Below are 19153 nucleotides of genomic sequence, written 5' to 3'. Positions count from 1 at the left end.
AGAAGGGATGATTGAACATCAACATCTTTAATTTAACCGTACCCCTGCGCTCGCTCAAAAAACAATAACAACCACAAAACCCCAAACAGGTTATCTGTTTTTAGGTGAATTATTCTGCAAAAATCGCTATTGGAACTTATCTATTTCGCAAATGCCAAAGGAGAGGGCCAAAGGCTCTTCCGAAGGCCTGAAGACCAAAGCACCGCGACGGTTCCAGAGCAGCGACGCTCAGGGTTTCCGGCCTCGCGCGTCAGCGTCCGGTGAGGCCCCGCCCCAGTCCTCCGAGCTGACGCGCTCAACATGGCTGCCGCGCCTCGACGCTTCTCTACACACCCAACATGGACGCGGGCCGCGGGCCCAGCCCCGGATGACAACCCTCCGGAAATGCCCATACGGCGGCGGAAGCGGAAGCGCCTCGGCGGTGGGGGCTTCGGGGGAAGTGTCTGTCGCGTCTTTCTGTCCCTCCCCACCACAATAACAGACGGTGGGTCGGCGTAGGTGAGGCGGCGGCCGAGCGGGCCCGGGCTCGGGACCGGGAGGCGGGCGGCAAGAGCCAGGGGTGCTTGCGGCGGGGCCGAGCGGCGGGATGGGGGCTCGGCTTGGCATCGGCTCTGTTCCTTCGGGCCTAGAGCTCCCGGGAGCGCCGGGCCGGCATCTGTGGCTCCCGGCCGTCCAGGCCTCGCTTGGGGGTTTGCCGCCGTGTCTGAACCTGGCCCTAAACTCTGGCATAAAGGATTCTCTCTGGGCCTCGATTACCCCAACGAAGTGGTGGGGGGTTGGCCCGAGCAACTCCCGGGACTCCCTCTCACCCCCAGCGTCACGGATTTCACGATTTTAGTGTTAAGTCGGTGTGTAGGCCGGTAAAGTGGGGCGGTCCGTCGTCAGCGTCCTGGGGGATGTTCCCGAGCAGAAGTTGTCACGCCTGGGGCTCAGGAGCCCCGAGTTCTCGTCTCACTTCCTCCACCAACACACTGTGTGACCTTGTCCAGATCTCTTACCCTCTCTGTGCCGCAGTTGCTTACCTGCGTTGGATGCCTTTGATACCCCTAGTAGCTCTGGAAATCAGATCCTCAAATTCCATTTCATGGCGTTTTAGAGACAGACCTGAAAAGGGTGTCCGCCATGCACCCTGCAGAGCCAGGATTTGACAAGGAGGAGGTGTCTACCTTGTTTCTTTCCACACATCAAGCTGGCCAAGGGCAGCTGGGTACTTGGGAAGGTTCCTGTGCAGTGGGAAGCTTTGTCCAGAAAACTTTGTTTTATAAACCTAAACCAGCAGTGTAAAATAAGAGAGCTGGGTTTTTGTGCTAAATATGCAATTAACTTGGTGGTTTACTTGGGCAAATCCCTTCTGCACTCTGGACTTAAGATTTCTCAACTGTCAGAGGGAGGTGTTGGATTAGGTCACTGGTTCTTAGTACCCCTTTTCATCCCCCTGTACAGCTAAAAGATAAAATAGTGGTCCTATAAGGTCATGATTTTCTGAGGAAGGGAGAAGATGCCAGTGCAGGGTGCATATTACATAGTCATAGATAGAAGATGATCTGCTTGTAATTTTCGTTTTGAGAATTACTGGTTTAGATGTAAGGCTGCTTTCTGGTTTACTGGTTTAGACTGTAAGGCTCCTTTCCTCTTTTGTAATGTTCTTCTTTTTTATTTTTATAGAGAGAGGAGTCTTGCTTTGTTGCCTAGGCTGGTCTCAAACTCCTGGCCTCAAATGATCTTCCTGTCTCTGTCTCCCAAAGTGCTGGGATTACAGGTGTGTGTCACTGCACCCAGCCTTTCTTTAAATTTGTGATGATGCAATTCCAATGTCTTCTTTCAGTGAAGAATATAGACATTTGTGTGCCCTTTTGTTTAAATGACTGTGTACCTGGAAGTGCATACTACTGCGTAGAAGAGGGAAAAAAAGGGAATAAGTAGAATTCAGTAAGATAAAGTGGTATACAGATATAAAGTTGATCTTGAACTGTAGTTGAAGACCCAGATCCTTGCTTCCTCACCTTCTGCATCTGTGACTTTACAAGCCAGCTAACCTTTCTGGATCTTACTTTTCTTATTTACAGAAGGAGGGGTTGTACTAGATAATTCCTAGACCTTTGTGAGCAGTATAATTCTGTTTTGTTTTGTTTTAAATCTGAGCCGTTGTGAATGTGATGGGGCATTTCTTTAGGCAAGAGAAGCTTTCCTAGTCAGTAGATATGTTAGATACTCTATGACATTAGGAGTAAGGTCAGATTTTGTGACATGGAAGATCACTTTTAGAGCAAGCTGAAACCAACAGAAACTAAAGACAGGCATTAGAAACTTGAAGGGGAGGGAAGCCCTTGGCTAGATAGGATCATTGAGAGCAAGAGGGAGAGGAGTATTTTTGGTGTGGATAATAAAAAGTGATTTGAATTGTAGTGAATTGTAAAGACCAAGGTTGTAAGAAGCTAGTGGTGGAATCTTACCTCTACTCTGCAATTATAAACTGCATGGAAAGACTTTTTTTTTTTTGCCACCTAGTACTTAGTAGACAGTAAATAATTGAGTGAGGGGATGGCTGGATGATTAGTTACTACTTATCAAGAAATTTTTTAGAGAGTTGTCATTGATTAGCTACAGGATGAGAAGTGAATTCAGAATTAGGAAAATTTTATAAATTAAGAGGGCCCTAAGTTTCTGGTCAGTTGTAAGATTAGTTGGTTTATCTTTGCCTATGAAGTATGCTAAGAAGAACAAACATGTACTCCAGAGGGTCTGGGGTGATAGGAGGAAAGGGGTGATTAGAGTAAGTCAAGGATGGAGGAAGATATTGGTGAGATAGAAAAGTTATAAGAAGATTTTTACTTGTGACAGCTTTAGGGAATAAAAGAGTGGAGATAAGATTTTTAGAGGTATCAGTGGTTATCAAGATTATAAACCATAAGTGTTTTTAACTTTTATGATGGAAATAGAGGATTAAAAGGAGAAGAACTCGATTTTGCAAGCAGGGAAATGTTGGTTCTCTCCTATAAGAGGTGGAGATAACTTTGAGCATTACGAGATAAAAAGGGGTAATTTTGGGAACAATCCAAATGAATTAATAGGGGTCAGTATAGTTTTGTTTGAGATGGGAAGGAGAGTTGAATTGACAAAATAGGACAAGAACACTTCTTAGAGAAATTGTGGTTTTGAAGTACCCTGGTTTTAGGAATACTCACAGACATCTCAGGCTTAAGAATGTGCTTAGGATTCCAGAATAAAAGTGATGCTTCCTGTGGCTATGGTCTGCTAAGCAGGCAGCCACAGAATGGCTGTAGGATATTCAAGATGGCTATAGGCTATTTTGTGGGAGCCTAAACTAGATGGACCACAACCCTAATTTGTGAAAAAGGGTGTGGTCAGAGGCAGTTGTGTCAGGGCATCCAGAAGCCCATCTCCAAGCATTGGGGCATAACTCTGGAATGTGAAGAGACAGCCCCAGCGGCATAGGACTGACTTATGCTAGGGTGTGTAGGGGAACCTCAATGCCAGCCAGAATTTTTATGTTTTATGACCTTGGGCAAGTAACTTACTGACTTATCCTCTCTGGTTCGGTTTATCCATCTTGAAGTTTTGAGAGCCAGTCTTGGATAAGGATCGCTGGATGAGCTTCGATACGTCTATGAATGAATCCCCTGAAATTGTATTCATAATTCTGCTTGCATGAGTCTTGGAGAGGATGTGCCACTTTCCTCATATTCTCAGATAGGTTTGTGACCCACAAAAAGTTGAGAACTGTATGACTAGGTAGTCTCTCTTCAACTTTTAACATTCTGGAATTCTAGAATTCTGTTAGAATGACATTTCCTTGAGGTTCAGAATCTGAGCCTCTAGAACTTGCTAACCCTAGAAGTAATACCTAGCAGTGCAAAATATAGTCTTTACATATTATACACACCTATTATTTGCACAGGCATATCTCAGAGATACTGCAGGTTTGATTCCAGATCTCCACAATAAAGCAAATAAAACAAACAAGTCACAGATTTTTTGGTTTCCCAGTGCATGTAAAAGTTACTTATATGATACTGTAGTCTGTTAAATGTGCAATAGCATTATATTTTTTAAAATGTATATATCTTAAAGATACTTTATGGCCAAAAAATGCTAACAATATCTGAGCCTTCAGTGAATCATAATCTTCTTGATGATGGAGGGTCTTGTCACTGTCTTGGTGGCTTCTGACTGATCAGGCAATTAAAAAAAAAATAGACAACAATGAAGTTTGCCTCATTGAGTGACTTCTTTTTAGGAAAGATAGGGTTGTAGCATGCAGTGTTGCATTTTACCCACAGTAGAGTTTCTTCCATACCCTTCCACTGCTTTTATCACTAAGTTTATGGAATAGTCTAAATCCTTCATTGTCATTTTATATTGTCACAGCATCTCCACCAGTAGATTTCATCTCAAGAAGCTACTTTCTTTGCTCACTCATAAGAAGCAACACCTCATTCACTCAAGTTTTATCGTGAGATTGCAGCAATTTAGTCACATCTTCAGGTTCCACTTCTAATTCTACTTTTCTTATTTATACCACATCTGCAGTGACTTCCTCCACTGAAATCTCAAAGTCATCCATGAGGGTTGGAATTGCCTTCTTCCATATTCCTGTTAATGTTGATATTTTGACCTCCTTCCATAAATCGTGAATGCTGTTAATGGCATCTAGAAGATATATTCTTTCCAGAAGGTTTTTGATGTACTTTGCCCAGATCCATCAGAGAAATCACTATCTATAATAGCTATAGTCTTAGGCAATGTATTCTATAGTGTTAGGAAATGTACTTCCTAAATCATAAGACTTGAAAGTTGAAATTGGGCTGCAGAATGGGTATTTTTCCATAGCAAGCATAGAAACAACACTAAATCTCCTTGTGCATCTCCATTGGACTTCCTGGGTGACCAGGTGCATTGCCAGTGAGCAGAAAGGAAACTATTTTCTGGTCTCAAAAAAATGTGCTTAAAATACGCAGTAAACCATGCCGTAAACAGATGTACTGTCATCTAGGTTTTGTTGTTCCATTTGTACAACACAGGTGGAGTAGATTTAGTTTATTTCTTAAAGACCCTAGGATTTTCACAGTGGTAAATGAGCATTGACTTTAACTTAAAGTCACCAACTGCATTAGCGCCTAGTAAGAGAATCAGTCTGAGCTGGGCTCGGTGGTTCAGTCTGTAATCCCGCGCCTTCGGGAGGCTGAGGTGAGTGGATTGCCTGAGGCCGTGGGTTCGAGATCCACCTGGGCAGGCGAGACCTCATCTCTACAATAAATCAAAAAATTAGCTGGATGTGGTAGCGCGTGCCTGTAATTCCGGCTACTTGGAAGGCTGAGGTGGAAGGATCGCCGGAGCCCAGCAGGTTGAGGCTGCGGTGGCTGGGAGCGGCCACTGCACTCCAGTCTGGGCGACAGAGTGAGACTCCAACTCAAAAAAAAAAAAAAAAAGAATCAATCTGTTCTTTTGAAGCTTTGTCGTTAGGAATTGACTTCTCTCTAGTTATAGTTTTCAATAGAAGGCTGTTTTGTACACATTGAAAAACTGTTGTATACTGTAGCCATCTTCATCAAGGATGTTAGTTAACTAAATATTCTGGATAACTTTCTCCCTTTTTTCTTTTGAGTTGGAGTCTCACTCTGTCGCCCAGACTGGAGTGCAGTGGCTGCTCCCGGCCACTACAGCCTCGACCTGCTGGGCTCCAGCGATCCTTCCACCTCAGCGTTCCGAGTAGCCGGAATTACAGGCACGCGCTACCACGCCCAGTTGATTTTTTTATTTATTGTAGAGATGAGGTCTCGCCAAGTTGCCCAGGCGGGTCTCAAACCCGCAGGTTCAGGCAATCCACTCACCTCAGCCTCCCAAAGTGCTGTATTACAGGCTGAGCCACTGAGCCCGACTGGCTTCTTTCTTTAAACCTCATGAACCACCCTCTTCTAGCTTCCAGCTTTTCTTCTGCAGCGTCCTCCTCTGTCTCAGCCTTGAGAGAATTGAAGAGAGTTAGGGCCTTGCTCTGGATTAGGCTTTGACTTAAGGAATGTGGTGACTAGTTTTAGCTTTTATCTAAACCTCTACAGCTTTCTCCATATTAGCAATAGATTGCTTTGTTTTCTTATCATTTGTTTGTTCTCTGGAGTAGCACTTTTAATTTCCTTCAAGAACTTTTCTTTTGTATCATGACCTGGCTAACTTTGGCACAAGAGGCCTAGCTTTCAGCCTATCTCAGTTTTCATCATGGCCTTCCTCACTAAACTTAGTCATTTTTAGCTTTTGGATTAAAGTGAGAGACTTAAGACTTTTCCTTTCACTTGAACACTTAGTATTGGAGAGTTCTTAATTGTCCTAATTTTAACCCTTTGCCTTTGGAGACATCTCTTGCATTACCTACCAGCAACTCAATTACACTTTTATATGAAACAGTGAAAAACGAATCACTTCATATTAAATAGTATAGCATTGGAACCAGTTATTTTATTGTAATAATATTTGGCTTATCATGAAATTTTGTACATTGAGGAACTTATTTATAACAAAAAATCAAAATTTTATGTCTTATATTTTTCAAATGTGTAGTAATGTGTGAAATAGTCGCCAACATGCTTTGCAGGTTCATTGTATGCAATAGCAATTTGTTTGAGGTCTTCTACCTGGTGTTTTTCTGTTTGAGCAAAGGATGCAGTCTCATTTTCTTCCTCCCATGCTAATAATGTATAATTTATTGTCCAGTCTGTGCACCACTGTGAAAGCATTCTCTTTCTATGTAATGCCTGAGAGAAATATATATATATTTAATATATAGCTCAGTATGTGCTTCATCTCTTTATTTGCTTTTTCATGCAATTTGAATGGAAAACTTCAAGGAAACATACATTTCTGAAAAATTTGCGCTGGCATAAGATTGTCCTGTATAATCACTAGCCACCTCTTCAATTCCCCTAAGTGGGGACATCTGAGTGTTTTTTTAGATTTATGATGTCCCCTCAAGGAGGTCATCCAAGTGTCTCAGGGAATAGGGAGGCTCAAGGGGAGTGAGAGAGGGGAGTTAGCGGAGCAGTCAGAACATACACAGTGTTTATTAATTAAGTATGTGGTCTTATATGGACATGGTTTGTGGTGCCCCAAAACAATTAGAATAGTAACATCAAAGATCATTGATCATAGATCACTGTAGCACATATAATAATGAAAATGTCTGAAATATGATGAGCATTTCCAAAGTGTGACACAGGACATGAAGTGAGCACATGCTGTTGGAAAAAGGGCACCAATATACTTGCTCAGTGAAGGGTTGCCACAGCCCTTCAGTTTGTTAGAAACCATTATCTATGGAACATAATAAAGCAAAATGCAACAGGGGAAGGTATACCAGCATTCACCTGTCTCTCATCTTTCATGCCTCCCCTGCTAGGCCCTTTTCAACTGATGTTTGCTGTTGCTGACTGGGCTTTCCCTCCTTCTCTCCTTTTCTAAACCTGCTACTCCTTGGACCTCCTCTACTTTGTTGAGCTTCTCAAGTGAAGACAGAGTGTTTAGTGGCAAATGGTGGTATTTTGAAGATTAGGTGGGAAGAAAGCAAGACAAAGAGGGCTAGTTGTGGTTTTCTCTTTACATTAAAAATAAAAGCCAGTAAGAGAGAGGATGCACATAAAAAAGAGACACCATCACCACTTGGGACTTTACCCGAATTGCATGGTGTTTTCTTCTCCCTCTTACAGGGAAACTAGGCCCCTATTCGTCACTGCCTGAGCTGAAATGCTCAGCATAGTCTAGCTGGGTATTTCACTTACCTGAAGATGAAGCCAACTTTGGTGGAAGCGTCTTGTTGTCCTTCACTAAAATTAAGTAGGAGTGAGGGGAAATAAATGGTTCCTTGAGTGAGGAAGCTTTTTATCTCCTGAACATTTTTAGAGACACATACTTGGACTTCAGCGGGCTGGTGGATTTCCCCTGGCTGTAGGTCCTGACCTGTCAGCTTTCTAGATAAAGGATAGAAATTTTATCCTTTACCCCAGTGTTCTCTATGGTGGTCCCTTCCCCACCATAAGTTTAGGTCAGGAGAGTCACTCCTCCTAGTAGGTAGCTGCAAGGTCAGATCTTCAATTCTAGTCATGATATGAGAAGTAGGAATCCAGTTTTAGCTAAAAATTTGTTAGTCCTCCTAATTCAGGCTTTTTGGTAGTTAGTGTTATATTCTAGATTAAATAGATTTTTGTCAGCTTTAGAGACCTAACCACTGTAGACGACATCATTTCTGTGAGTAAATATTTTTGAGTTCTAGACAGGTGAAATTTTGTAAGTTCAATATCTAAGATGCAAGCTATTTATTATAAAAGTTTAAGAGTAATTTGTGCATTGGTGCTACTAAATATGATTCACACAAAATCACAGCATTGCAGAATACTAAGGAACAAGCAAAGGTGGAATCATAAGAGGAAGGTGTTAAGTGGTATGGATTAAGTAAAGAAGAAGGAGGGAGAAGGGATAAAGAAGCTTTTTACTAAAGGCATGAAGAATCAAGAGCATGCTCTCCATGAAGGATTGTCAAGGCTTTGGTCCCCTCCCCTACCTTGGGGAGGTGAATCTCCTCTTCTCTTTCTCTCTCCCTAATTCATTTTCTAAATAAACTATATTCTCTAATCTAAAAAATAAAAGAATTGTCAAGATTGAAGATTGCTGAAGCTAAACATGTGCTAAGATATGATAGCTGCAGGGTTGGTCCGAACATCTGGGTAATTCATGGGTGGACTAGTTTTTGTGGTTAATAGTCCTGCTGAGGCTATGTGTGTTGCAGAATAGCTATTTGATGTGTGTCAAATATTGTTGCCTGGGTTATGGGCTTGTTGCTGAGATCATTGAGTGCTGTGGTAGCAAACTCTTCATAGGAGGATGACATGATTTTTTAGCAGATTTGAAGCTACTGGATGCATATGGCATAATGGAAAGACTAATGGATATTCATACATCAGACACGTGAGGATTTATTATGAGCAAGGACTTTTTTATCTAGAGGCAGGATTGAGATCCTTTTCCTGGCAGAAACATGTCCAGTAAATCACTACACAAATTGCTGTAGAAGCATATGTTAGGTCCCACGGGGAGCTCAAATGAAGGAGTGAGTAGGAGAAGTTTCACAGAGGACTTAACATTTAAGCTAGATTTAAAAGACAGATTAGTAGTTTTCTAGGCAAAAGAGAGAAGAGAAGGACATTCCAGTCAGAGTTAATAGCATATTAGAAATGAAACACCATTTGTGTGGGGGAACTGAGAAGATACTGGTTCCGCTGGAGTGAGTGGTAAGAACTGGAAGATGAGATTGGAAAACCTGGTGGTTTGAGATGAGACTGGGGAGATTTTATGAACCAGAATTCCTTGTAGGCTGATATTTTGGTTTTGCTTTATTATTTTTTTAAAGAAATATAACAAACATGACCAATCTAAAAAGTTCAAAGAATGGAAAAGAATATGAAGTGAAAAGTAAGTTTTTTTCCTACTTTCCTAAAGCTCTGTTCTCACTCGCCAGAAGTAACCCCTGCTAATATTTTACTGTGCGTCCTTTATAAAATGTTACATACAAACACAAGCATATTTGTCATTTTTCTTTTATGTGAATGTTATACTCTAGACATGTTCTTCATTGTGCTTTTTTATTTAATATAAAATCAGGAATATTTTAAAATTATAACTCTGGCTTCAGTGTGGAGTATATAGTATGGTAAGCATTTATTCAGTGAATCTCTTAACTGGGGGCATGCTGTTGCTAGGCTTTGTTCCAGGCCTGGGGAATATTTAGGAGACCATTGCAGTAGCCAGGGTGAGAGTGGTAGAGTCTTGAAAGCCAGTGGCTGTGGGAAGTGAGAGATCAGGATGTATTTAGAATGATTTCAGCGTTTCTGATGTAAGAATTTATTGAACTGCTTTAGAACAGGTGTGTGCGTTTTTGTCTGTGTATCTGTGTTTTGGGGAGTGGGAGTTTGTTGGCATGGAAAGACTTTAGTTTTGACATATTTTTGAAGGCTACTCAAGATACTGAGGTGAGGATTTCTGATAGGCAGAGGATAGAAAGGTCAGAGCTCAGGAGTGGTAAGAGGTAAAGTTGAAATCTTTTTTTTTTTTTCGTGAACGTATTTGTAGCAGTGGGAGCCTTGAGAATGGGTGCAGCTGCCCAAGGAGGAGAGAGCTTAAGGGTGAATTGGCAAAGGAGACTGAAGGGTGATAAAGAGGAATGATGAGGACCAAGAGAATGTCACTTTGGGGGCAAAAAGATGAGGGGATTTCCAGAGAGTGGTCAGCAGTGCCCCATGCTACAGGTGGGTCAGATGGGGAGCTTTGGAGAGAGGCTGTTGGATTTGATGACTAAAAGTTCAAAATCACCCTGGAGCAGTTTTCAGGAGTCTGAACCCATTTGTATGGTTATTTGATATCGGTTTCCACTTGTCTCCAGGGCAAGTGGGTATTTTGTTTATGATGCTAGAAACACAACAGGAATTCAAAATAAATGTGTGAAGGCATGTCTGAATTAACAACAAATACAGCACTTCCATCTATAATGCCATGAATACTAAGGAAACCAACATTTCATATAAACTGTTCTGTACTAACATTAAAATATGTATTTTCAGACAATTTGGCAATCAAGTATAGTGCTGATCTGCAAAACAAAAAAATCTAGATTCACTCAACTCACTTTCACTCCCTCTTTCCCCTCTCATTTTTCCCTTTTTCCTTTTCCCTCTTCCTCTTTTCCTCCCCCCTGAAGCTTATTTTTAAAACGAAATGTACATGTGATACAAAAGTGAATTAACTTCTTAATACTCACAGGAGAGGGAGACAGGTTGTATCATTCTCCCTCTGAATTTGTATGTAAGTTTATTTTTGAGAAGAAGATCTCTGGTTTTTATGACATTCCCAAGGGGTCTATGACCCTCTTGAGTAGTCTAAACCCCTTACTTTATAGGGGCAGAATGAAAAATTTGGAAGGTTAATGCAAGTTCACGAAAGTAATTTTGGGGTAGATCTAGAACTAGAACCTAAGAATCTCTTCTTTCCCCTTCTATGTTAGGGTCAGTCCTGGAATCACCAGCTCCTGGAGCTGGAAGGTGTTTTGGTTACCTAGTTTAATGACTTTACATACGCAGGGGACTTCCCCCCCAAAAAGCTGGAATTCATTTATAAAAATTGAGTATTCATTATTGCATGTTTAAACTTTGGTCATCTTTAAACTACTCCATTTGGTGTAATAATATACCTATTGAGATGCTTTTTCCATTATTCAAAACAATTTTTGAACTCATCAATTTTGATACCTTTTAGTGATTCTGCCATTTTTTTGCTTTACCCCTTCCACATCAGCAAAACGTTTCCCTTTGAGGACTTTTCTCATCCAGGGAAAAGGTCTCTCGGGGCAAGAATGGGTGACTAGGGAGGGTGGGACATGGAGGCCATGCTGTTTTTGGCAAAAACTGCTGTACACTCAGTGCAGTGTGGGTTGGTGTGCTTGTAAATCACCCATCATGAAATGGGCAAATGCACTGAAAGAATCTCCAAGAAAAATTCACTGCAGCCGAACTCAGCCTCTCAGAACACCACTAGTTGGTTCACAGATAGGGATGGGTCTCTAGAAGGCTTACCTAGTGAGCCCTACAAGCATCCCGCCCTCCAAATGTAATTCTGGTAATTTTTGGGGTCCCCCTCATGAATAAGTTGATGCTTGGAGAAATTGAGTGAATTAGCCAGGAAGTAACAGAGTACAAATTAGAACATAGGACTCCAGATGCCTGGATTTTTGCTCATTCTAAATAGCATATTTATGTTCTCAACTCCCCTTCAGAAAAATATGTTCTGTGCCTTTTGCACAGAACAGAATAATATTTTATGAATTGGAAGGTGATATGTGCCCTTGTAATAGCACTATCTTTGCCAAGCATTGTTTTAGGTTTTAAAAGGGATAAATTCTGTGTTTAGGTTTGGTGTGTATTTTTTAAGTCTACTCTACTCTCTGCTTGCTTTTCAGGTGTTTGGAACTCAAACAAGAAGGCGAGTTTTGTTCTTTGATACTGGAGACTACACAGCAATGGGGCCACGAAAGAAAAGTGTTAAAACATGTCTCATGAATAATGAAACTCCCGAGGAAACCATATCAGATGAGACAAAGGACTATATGAATCAACTTTCACATGAAGTACTTTGCCATATTTTTAGGTAAGACTTTGGTTGTCTTTCACCTACCTGGAATGTATGAGAGCAAACCCTGAGACTATGCTTTCTAATATGGTAGCCACTAGCTATATCTAGCATTTAAATTTAGGTAAAATTAGCCAGGCTCGGTGGCTCAGCCTGTAATCCCGCGCCTTTGGGAGGCTGAGGTGAGTGGATTGCCTGAGCCCGCGGGTTCGAGACCCGCCTGGGCTGCGAGACCTCATCTCTACAATAAATCAAAATATCAGCTGGGCGTGGTAGCACATGCCTGTAATTCCGGCTACTCGGAAGGCTGAGGCAGAAGGATCACCGGAGCCCAGCAGGTCGAGGCTGCGGTGGCCGGGAGCAGCCACTGCACTCCAGTCTGGGCGACCGAGTGAGACTCGAACTCAAAAAAAAAAAAAAAATAATTTAGGTAAAATTTAAATTTAGTCCCTCAGTTGCCCTAACTTCAAGTGCTTAGTAGCCCATACGTGGTTAGTAGCCCTTACTGTAGAGGACAGCACAGAGTACAGATACAAAATATTTCTTTTGTCACAGAAAGTTCTTTTTGACATCCTTTCATTAGACTGTTAACATTTCTAGGCTTGGAATTTTTATTGACTGATATATTTCTTGACTTTTTTTTGTTACATTATCACAGTACCATGTGTATGCAAGATAAGGCAATGTTTCTAACCTTTATTGATTGTAGCCCACAGTGAGAAACATGCATTTTGCTCAGTATCCACATAAATGTAAGTGATTGAAACTGAAGTTTTGTAAAATAACATCCATTGTTACTAAATGTGATGCACACATCAGTGTAGTTTTGTAATTAACACAGCATAACACCAAAAGGCTTTTTTTTTTAAGAAGGAAAAAAAATATCTCTTCTTAAAAAAAAGACCTGTAATCCCAGCACTTTGGGAGGCTGAGGTGGGAGGACTCCTTGAGCCCAGGAGTTCAGTACCAGCCTGGGCAACATTGTGCGACCCCGTCTCTACAAAAAGGAAGTAAAAAAATTAACCAGGCACAGTGGTTGTGCCTGTATTCCCTCTTGAGCTATTCAAGAGGCTGAGGCTGGAGGATCGCTTGAGGCTAGGAGTTTGAGGCTTCAGTGATCCATGATCGCACCACTACACTCCAGCCTGGCTACCAGAGCTAGACTCGTCTCAAGAAAATAAATAAAAGAAAAAAAGAAAACTGTCATTACAGATTCCACTACTCTCTTCTTTCAGTCTTTGTCCTTATTTTTACCATTCAGATAAACCAGTTTGTACATATATTATTTCTGGAGTTAGAGACCTGAGTTTGAGTCTTGGGCCACGGGCACTTTACTTTTCTAATATAAGTTTATATTAGTCTTTATCTTATGCAGTGTATTATTCTGTGACATAATGTAGTTTTTGTTAGCTCAGTTCTGTCTGGGAATAGAAGTCCCAGTTAAAATAATAGATTAAAAAAATGATACTAAAGTTTATCTGGTGGAGAAATCTGTCGGAATAGCCAAAACTCTTCAGGAAAGAGTCTAACACTACCAGATGTTCAAATACATTCTAAAATATTCCATAGTTAACGATTTGGAATTGGAAGCCAGACAGTTGGGTAAAGCAGACAAACGTAGGCTCCATTCAGATACATGTGGAGATCTAGTTTATGATGAAGTTATATTCACATCCGTGAGGAAAAGCTGTAATTGTGGATTATTCAATGATGATGTCACAATCTACAAACCTCCTGGAAAAAAAAATAATAGTACATTCTTGTGCCATATCTTAAAATTAAATTCAACATGGATCAATGTATTAAACAATAAAGCCATTAAAATTCTAGAAGAAAGCATGGATAAAATTGCTTTTTAGGGGTAAATGTTAGTCATTGGTTATTATGAACAAATTGGTCCATATTTTAAATTGAAAGTGGATCAGGTAACATTTTGCAGTTCAAACAATATTCAGATAGAATGAATGAAATCAAGTAGAAGGATGTTGGCCTATATAATGAAGGAAATACACAGCAATTGGTAGGATGTAGAAAGAACCATGAACTAAGATGAGTTCTTGACCTTGCTATGAGATGTTTATTCTAAAAATAAACATAAAGTTCTGTTTTATCTTTAGGCTTCTAAGTTTTGATTTGAGGACTCATATTGTATAGTGGTATAGTAACTGTTGAGCATGTTTTCATGAAACAGGAAAATCTATAGCCTTCTTTGAAAGAAATCTAACCTTTGCTGTTCTTGTTGTACTAACTGCATCTTTTCTAAAATGCAAAATATATTTGGTTGCCTTTTGAACCCCAGCTCTTTGACTATATATCTATGAAGAAAAAATATATTTATTCTTAGGGCAAATATGATGTAAAATAATCTCGGTTTTGTGATTACTGTTTGTATTTAAAGGGAGTATAATATGCTCTCTCTCGGTCTCTCTTTCTCTCTCTCTCTGTCGCTCTCTCCCTCTCTGCAGCTCTCTCCCCGCCTCTCTCCCACTTCCTCTCTCTCTCTCTTACTCTCTCTTTTTCTTTTTTCCCGTTACAGATCCCCTCTGTAACAGCCGCTTTAATAAATCTCTTGGTCCTGGCAAAAAATAAAAATAAAAAAAATAAAAAAATAAAGGGAGTATAATATTAATCCAGGCAAATACTTTGGATAACAATGATTTAGAAAATATGTTATAGTGGCAAGCTTTATTTAGAAAACAAATTTAATATTTTTAATTGTTTATAAAATGGACAATCATGTAGTTTCTAAAAATTATTCTACTTATAACTAAGTTATGGGAACTGCAAATTAAGTTATGGCTAGCAGTAATACTTTCTTTGGATGGAAAATTTGATTTCATTCTCTTTATCTAAATTGTAGGAAAAATGGAGAGATAAATATTCAGCAGGCATATGTGGATCTTTCTTTTAGAATTCCCGAAATTTTTAAAGGTTACTGTCAGACCAAATAGTATTGACATTTCTGCCATTCTCCCTTTTACCTAGACATGTTACTTTTTACTGGTTTAATTTTTCTGAGCTAATTTCACCACTTGTAAAATGAAGTGATGATAGTATCTACTATATCAGTGAGGATTCCAGCAGGTGATAGGAGATACACTGAACTGGAATTTGAAGATAATTTAGTGAATGGACTGTTTACAGAGGTGTAGGTAGGATTGAGAGAACAAATAAGGGATGTTGAAGAATTTATCTAGGATGCAGAAAGGCAACATTGCTTCCTGGAGCCCTGCGGCTGGTGCTTCTCATTGGCCAAAGTTGACCCTTAGCCAGAGAGCTAAGGAACACAGCAGGGCCAAAATGGGAAGAAAAAAGGACTGGGAGCAGGGTATGGCAGACAGAGTAACTAGTCATTTAACCTTTTAAGGTTGTTGTGAAACAATGAATATAGTACAGTGTTTGTGACACAATACAGGCTCCATAAAGGGTGTTTACTGTTTTAAAATAATTCAGTTAATCTAGGTGTGTGTGAAGGGGTGTTGAGAAAAAAGAGGTGAGATATTCTGAACTTTTAAGATATGTATGCTGTTGTAAACAACAAAAGTCAAGGTTAATTAAAAAATTCAGAATGAAGATAATAAGGAAGATTGGAAAAGAAGATTGTAATTCAGATAAGGTGTACTCACTTAACACTTTGGCAATACTTTTTTTTTTAATAAATGTTTTATTTTTATTTTTATTTTTTTTTGAGTTGGAGTCTCACTTTGTCGCCCAGATTGGAGTGCAGTGGCCACTCCCAGCCACCGCAGCCTTGACCTGCTGGGATCCGGCAATCCTTCTGCCTCAGCCTTCTGAGTAGCCGGAATTATAGGCATGCGCTGCCACGCCCGGCTGATTTTTTGATTTATTGTAGAGATAGGTCTCGCTGCCCAGGCGAGTCTCGAACCCACAGGCTCAGGCAATCCACTCACCTCAGCCTCCCAAAGGCGCGGGATTACAGGCTGAGCCACCGAGCCCTGCTTGGCAATACTTTTATCAAAGTGTGTGACCTTAAAGGTAAAAGATCTAGCAAAATAAATATTGTACTTTAAAATTAGTACACATATTTACAAAATGTGTTGATGGAGAAAATAGAGTTTCGAGGGGGTGGCGGTGGGGCTGAGAAGGTGCAGAGTATCAGTGCAGAAAATGGGTTATATAAAAGCTATGAAATAAAATTGTCCTTTAAGTTGATTAATTCTCTCTGATCTCTTTCTTAGATTCTCTTGTCATCATACATCACTTTCCTTCTTTCCTTTGTTTTTTCTATCTAGATTTTTAATGAAAAATCAAAAGAAAAATGGCAGGCTTTATCATATGCCCTATGGAAGGGAGCTCAGTACTTTATTTGAATACTCAAGTATTCGCTGATATATCTCTGTAGTAAAAAGCTATATGACCTTATACATGTTAGCCTTAAAGTTCTGTGAATGTTCATAAGACCTTATTTTATTTGAGGGGTAGGAGATTAGAAAGAGAAAATAAATAAGAATCTCCAAGACCTAGTACTTATCCAGTTGATAAATATGATTTTCTTTTTCTCACAAAGGTACCTCCCTCTGCAGGATATCATGTGTATGGAATGTCTTTCCCGGAAACTAAAGGAAGCAGTGACCCTGTATCTGAGAGTTGTGAGGGTGGTGGATCTCTGTGCCGGGCGGTGGTGGGAATACATGCCAAGTGGTAAGTAGAATTTGTCAGTGAAACCTTACTGGAAAGTAATATGGTGGTCCCATAAAATGTTACTTGTCTTGAGAAAAACAATCTAAATCACCTTGTATGTAGGGAAGCAGAGTTTATCCAAATTTTTTTTGTTGGTTTTAGGTTTGCAAAATGCATTTTGCCTGAGGCTTTACTGTTTTAATGATTTTCATTTCCTACTTCTTAAGCAACTATATCAGTTTCTTCCGCATATATGTGATTGGCGAACACATACTGAGCTTTGATTAACTAAGTATATATGTATCACATTGGACAGTGTGTCCTTTAGTCTGTGATGCAGGTTTTCTGGTGAATGTTAACATTCTTTATCATAGATTTCCTCTTCACCTTCTAGTTAAACAAATATTTATCTATTTTTGTAAAACTGTTCTATTAGACCACAGAAATGGCACAGAGGTTTAATTTTTTTAGCTCTTTTAAAAGGCATATACTAGGTCTTAGAGATTCTCAAATGAGGCACTGACTTTTCAGATGAAGAGTTCAGTTAGCAGCCTAACTATAACAACTTATCCTCAGTTGAAGAGACCATCTGAAGCGAAAATTGCTGAATAGCGAAGCAAAGCACAACTGAAAGGAAAGGATTAAAATGAAAGGCCAAATGGAGCTTCTTTTCAGTTAACAGCAATCTACTAATTAGTGCCTTTTAGTTACTGTTGTTTAGCAATTTTTAATCTTTTTCAGTCATTCTTTTCCTGTAATGTCAGATTATGAGATTTTGAAAATGAGACCTGGCTGAGAGGGGCAAAAAAAAAAAAAAAAGAAGAAGCCTTAATTGAAGTAAAGGGCTGAGGAGATAATTGTCTTGGTCTGTTTTGTAAGACAGAACAGATGTCCTCTGGGCTATTGTGCAGTTTGGGGTGCTGCATTCTTTTAGTCAATTGCTAACTCTTTTCAGTTGGCCATAGAACTTATTTTGTGGGATGCAAACTACTTAAAAGAGCCATTCTAAGGGAAAAGGATTCATCTTGTTCTAGCATGATCGTTTATAGCAAGAAAAAAGGACAATGTGAAAATGGTTATCTTATTCCTTAGATTTTCTTTAGCAGACGTTAGGCCAGCAGGAACTTGGGAGATGGGACTAATGTACTATATAAAGAACCAGGATATTGTAGCTCCCATGTGATACAATCTCTGCATTAACATCTCTGCCTTTTATCAAATTAGAGAAGAATTTGTCTGTACATTGCTGACTTTCAGACTGTGATAAATACTTGTGAGCCCAACCAAGGCTTCCTATCTCTGCAATGAATATTAAAGAGTCAATGCAGTCTGTAGCTTAGAATAAGATCACACTAACCCTGTTCACTAATGCTACCCTGGCCTATTCTGTGGAGTTTAAACTCTGGTTCTTTGTGTAACAGTATTTTATGGTTTACATATGTGGTCTCTTTGGTTTCTCATACTATCTCTTTAAAAAGGCATTAATAAATTTTCCCCATTTCTCTGGTGAGAGCACCATGTGATATATGACGAAAGAGGATAAACTTTGCAGTGGTCATACTTGGTATTCAAATTCCAGCACTGCCACTTCAGTAGCTCTTAAATTCAACTTCCTTTTGTACATTTATAGATGGGGTAGCAAACTTACTGATTCAATTGTGAGAATAAATGAGAAAACATGCAAAATGGTTAACAAATTGAATGGCTTAGTCAGTTAAGGTTACTATACAAGAGAGTGATAAGAGCTGTTATTGTAATTATAGAGACCAAGTAATCTCCAAATGTACAAATAAAACAATCTTTGAAAACTTTAGTAAGACCTAGTCATTTGGGTCTTCCATTTTTATTCTTGACAGTTAATATTTTTATTTGTCATTAATGAGCAGACATTTGACTTTCCAACAGTTTCCACTAAAAATAAAAAGCCCTTGTAATATATAAAAATTGTTTGATCAGGCATGGTGGCTCACACCTGTAATCCCAGCACTTTCAAGGAGGCGAGAGGCTTGCCTGAATGCAGGGGTTCAGGACCAGCCTGGGCAACTTGGTGAGACCTTGTCTCTACAATAAATAAATAAAAAAATTAGCCGGGTGTGGTGGCATGTGCCTGTGGTTCCAGCTACTTGGAAGGCTGAAGCAGAAGCATCACCTGAACCCAGCAGGTCAGCACTGCAGTGACCGTGAGCATGCTACTGCACTCCAGCCTGGGCAACAGAGTGAGACTCTGACTTAAAAAAAATGTGTGTATGTGTATTTTTTATGAGATTTGTCTCCCTGCCTTTTTTTTACCAACAGCTGCTGCTGTGGAAGTAACCTGCTGTGGAAGTAACTC

General features: G+C 39.9%; 1 protein-coding gene across 3 annotated transcripts in view; it reads left to right on the top strand.

Moving 5' to 3' along the window:
* The first annotated feature begins 393 nt into the window (after positions 1–393).
* Positions 394–19153, top strand: part of FBXO38 (F-box protein 38) — a 59225-nt gene continuing 40465 nt past the window's right edge. For 2 of the 3 annotated variants that reach the window (XM_021714380.1, XM_008061907.2), the window contains exons 1-3: positions 394–498; positions 12011–12198; positions 16709–16842. In XM_021714380.1, the coding sequence (XP_021570055.1) occupies positions 12071–12198; positions 16709–16842 (262 nt within the window). In that variant the 5' untranslated portion in view covers positions 394–498; positions 12011–12070. The remainder of the gene's footprint in view (positions 499–12010; positions 12199–16708; positions 16843–19153) is intronic. The other variant, XM_021714378.1, reaches the window with a different exon arrangement.

This window comes from Carlito syrichta, unplaced genomic scaffold (genome assembly GCF_000164805.1).
Source record: "Carlito syrichta isolate Samal-C Ts95f unplaced genomic scaffold, Tarsius_syrichta-2.0.1 Scaffold305639, whole genome shotgun sequence".
In the NCBI taxonomy this organism is placed as follows: domain Eukaryota; kingdom Metazoa; phylum Chordata; class Mammalia; order Primates; family Tarsiidae; genus Carlito; species Carlito syrichta.
The sequence above is the reverse complement of the archived record's forward strand: the minus strand, read 5'-3'. Positions and strand labels throughout refer to the sequence as shown.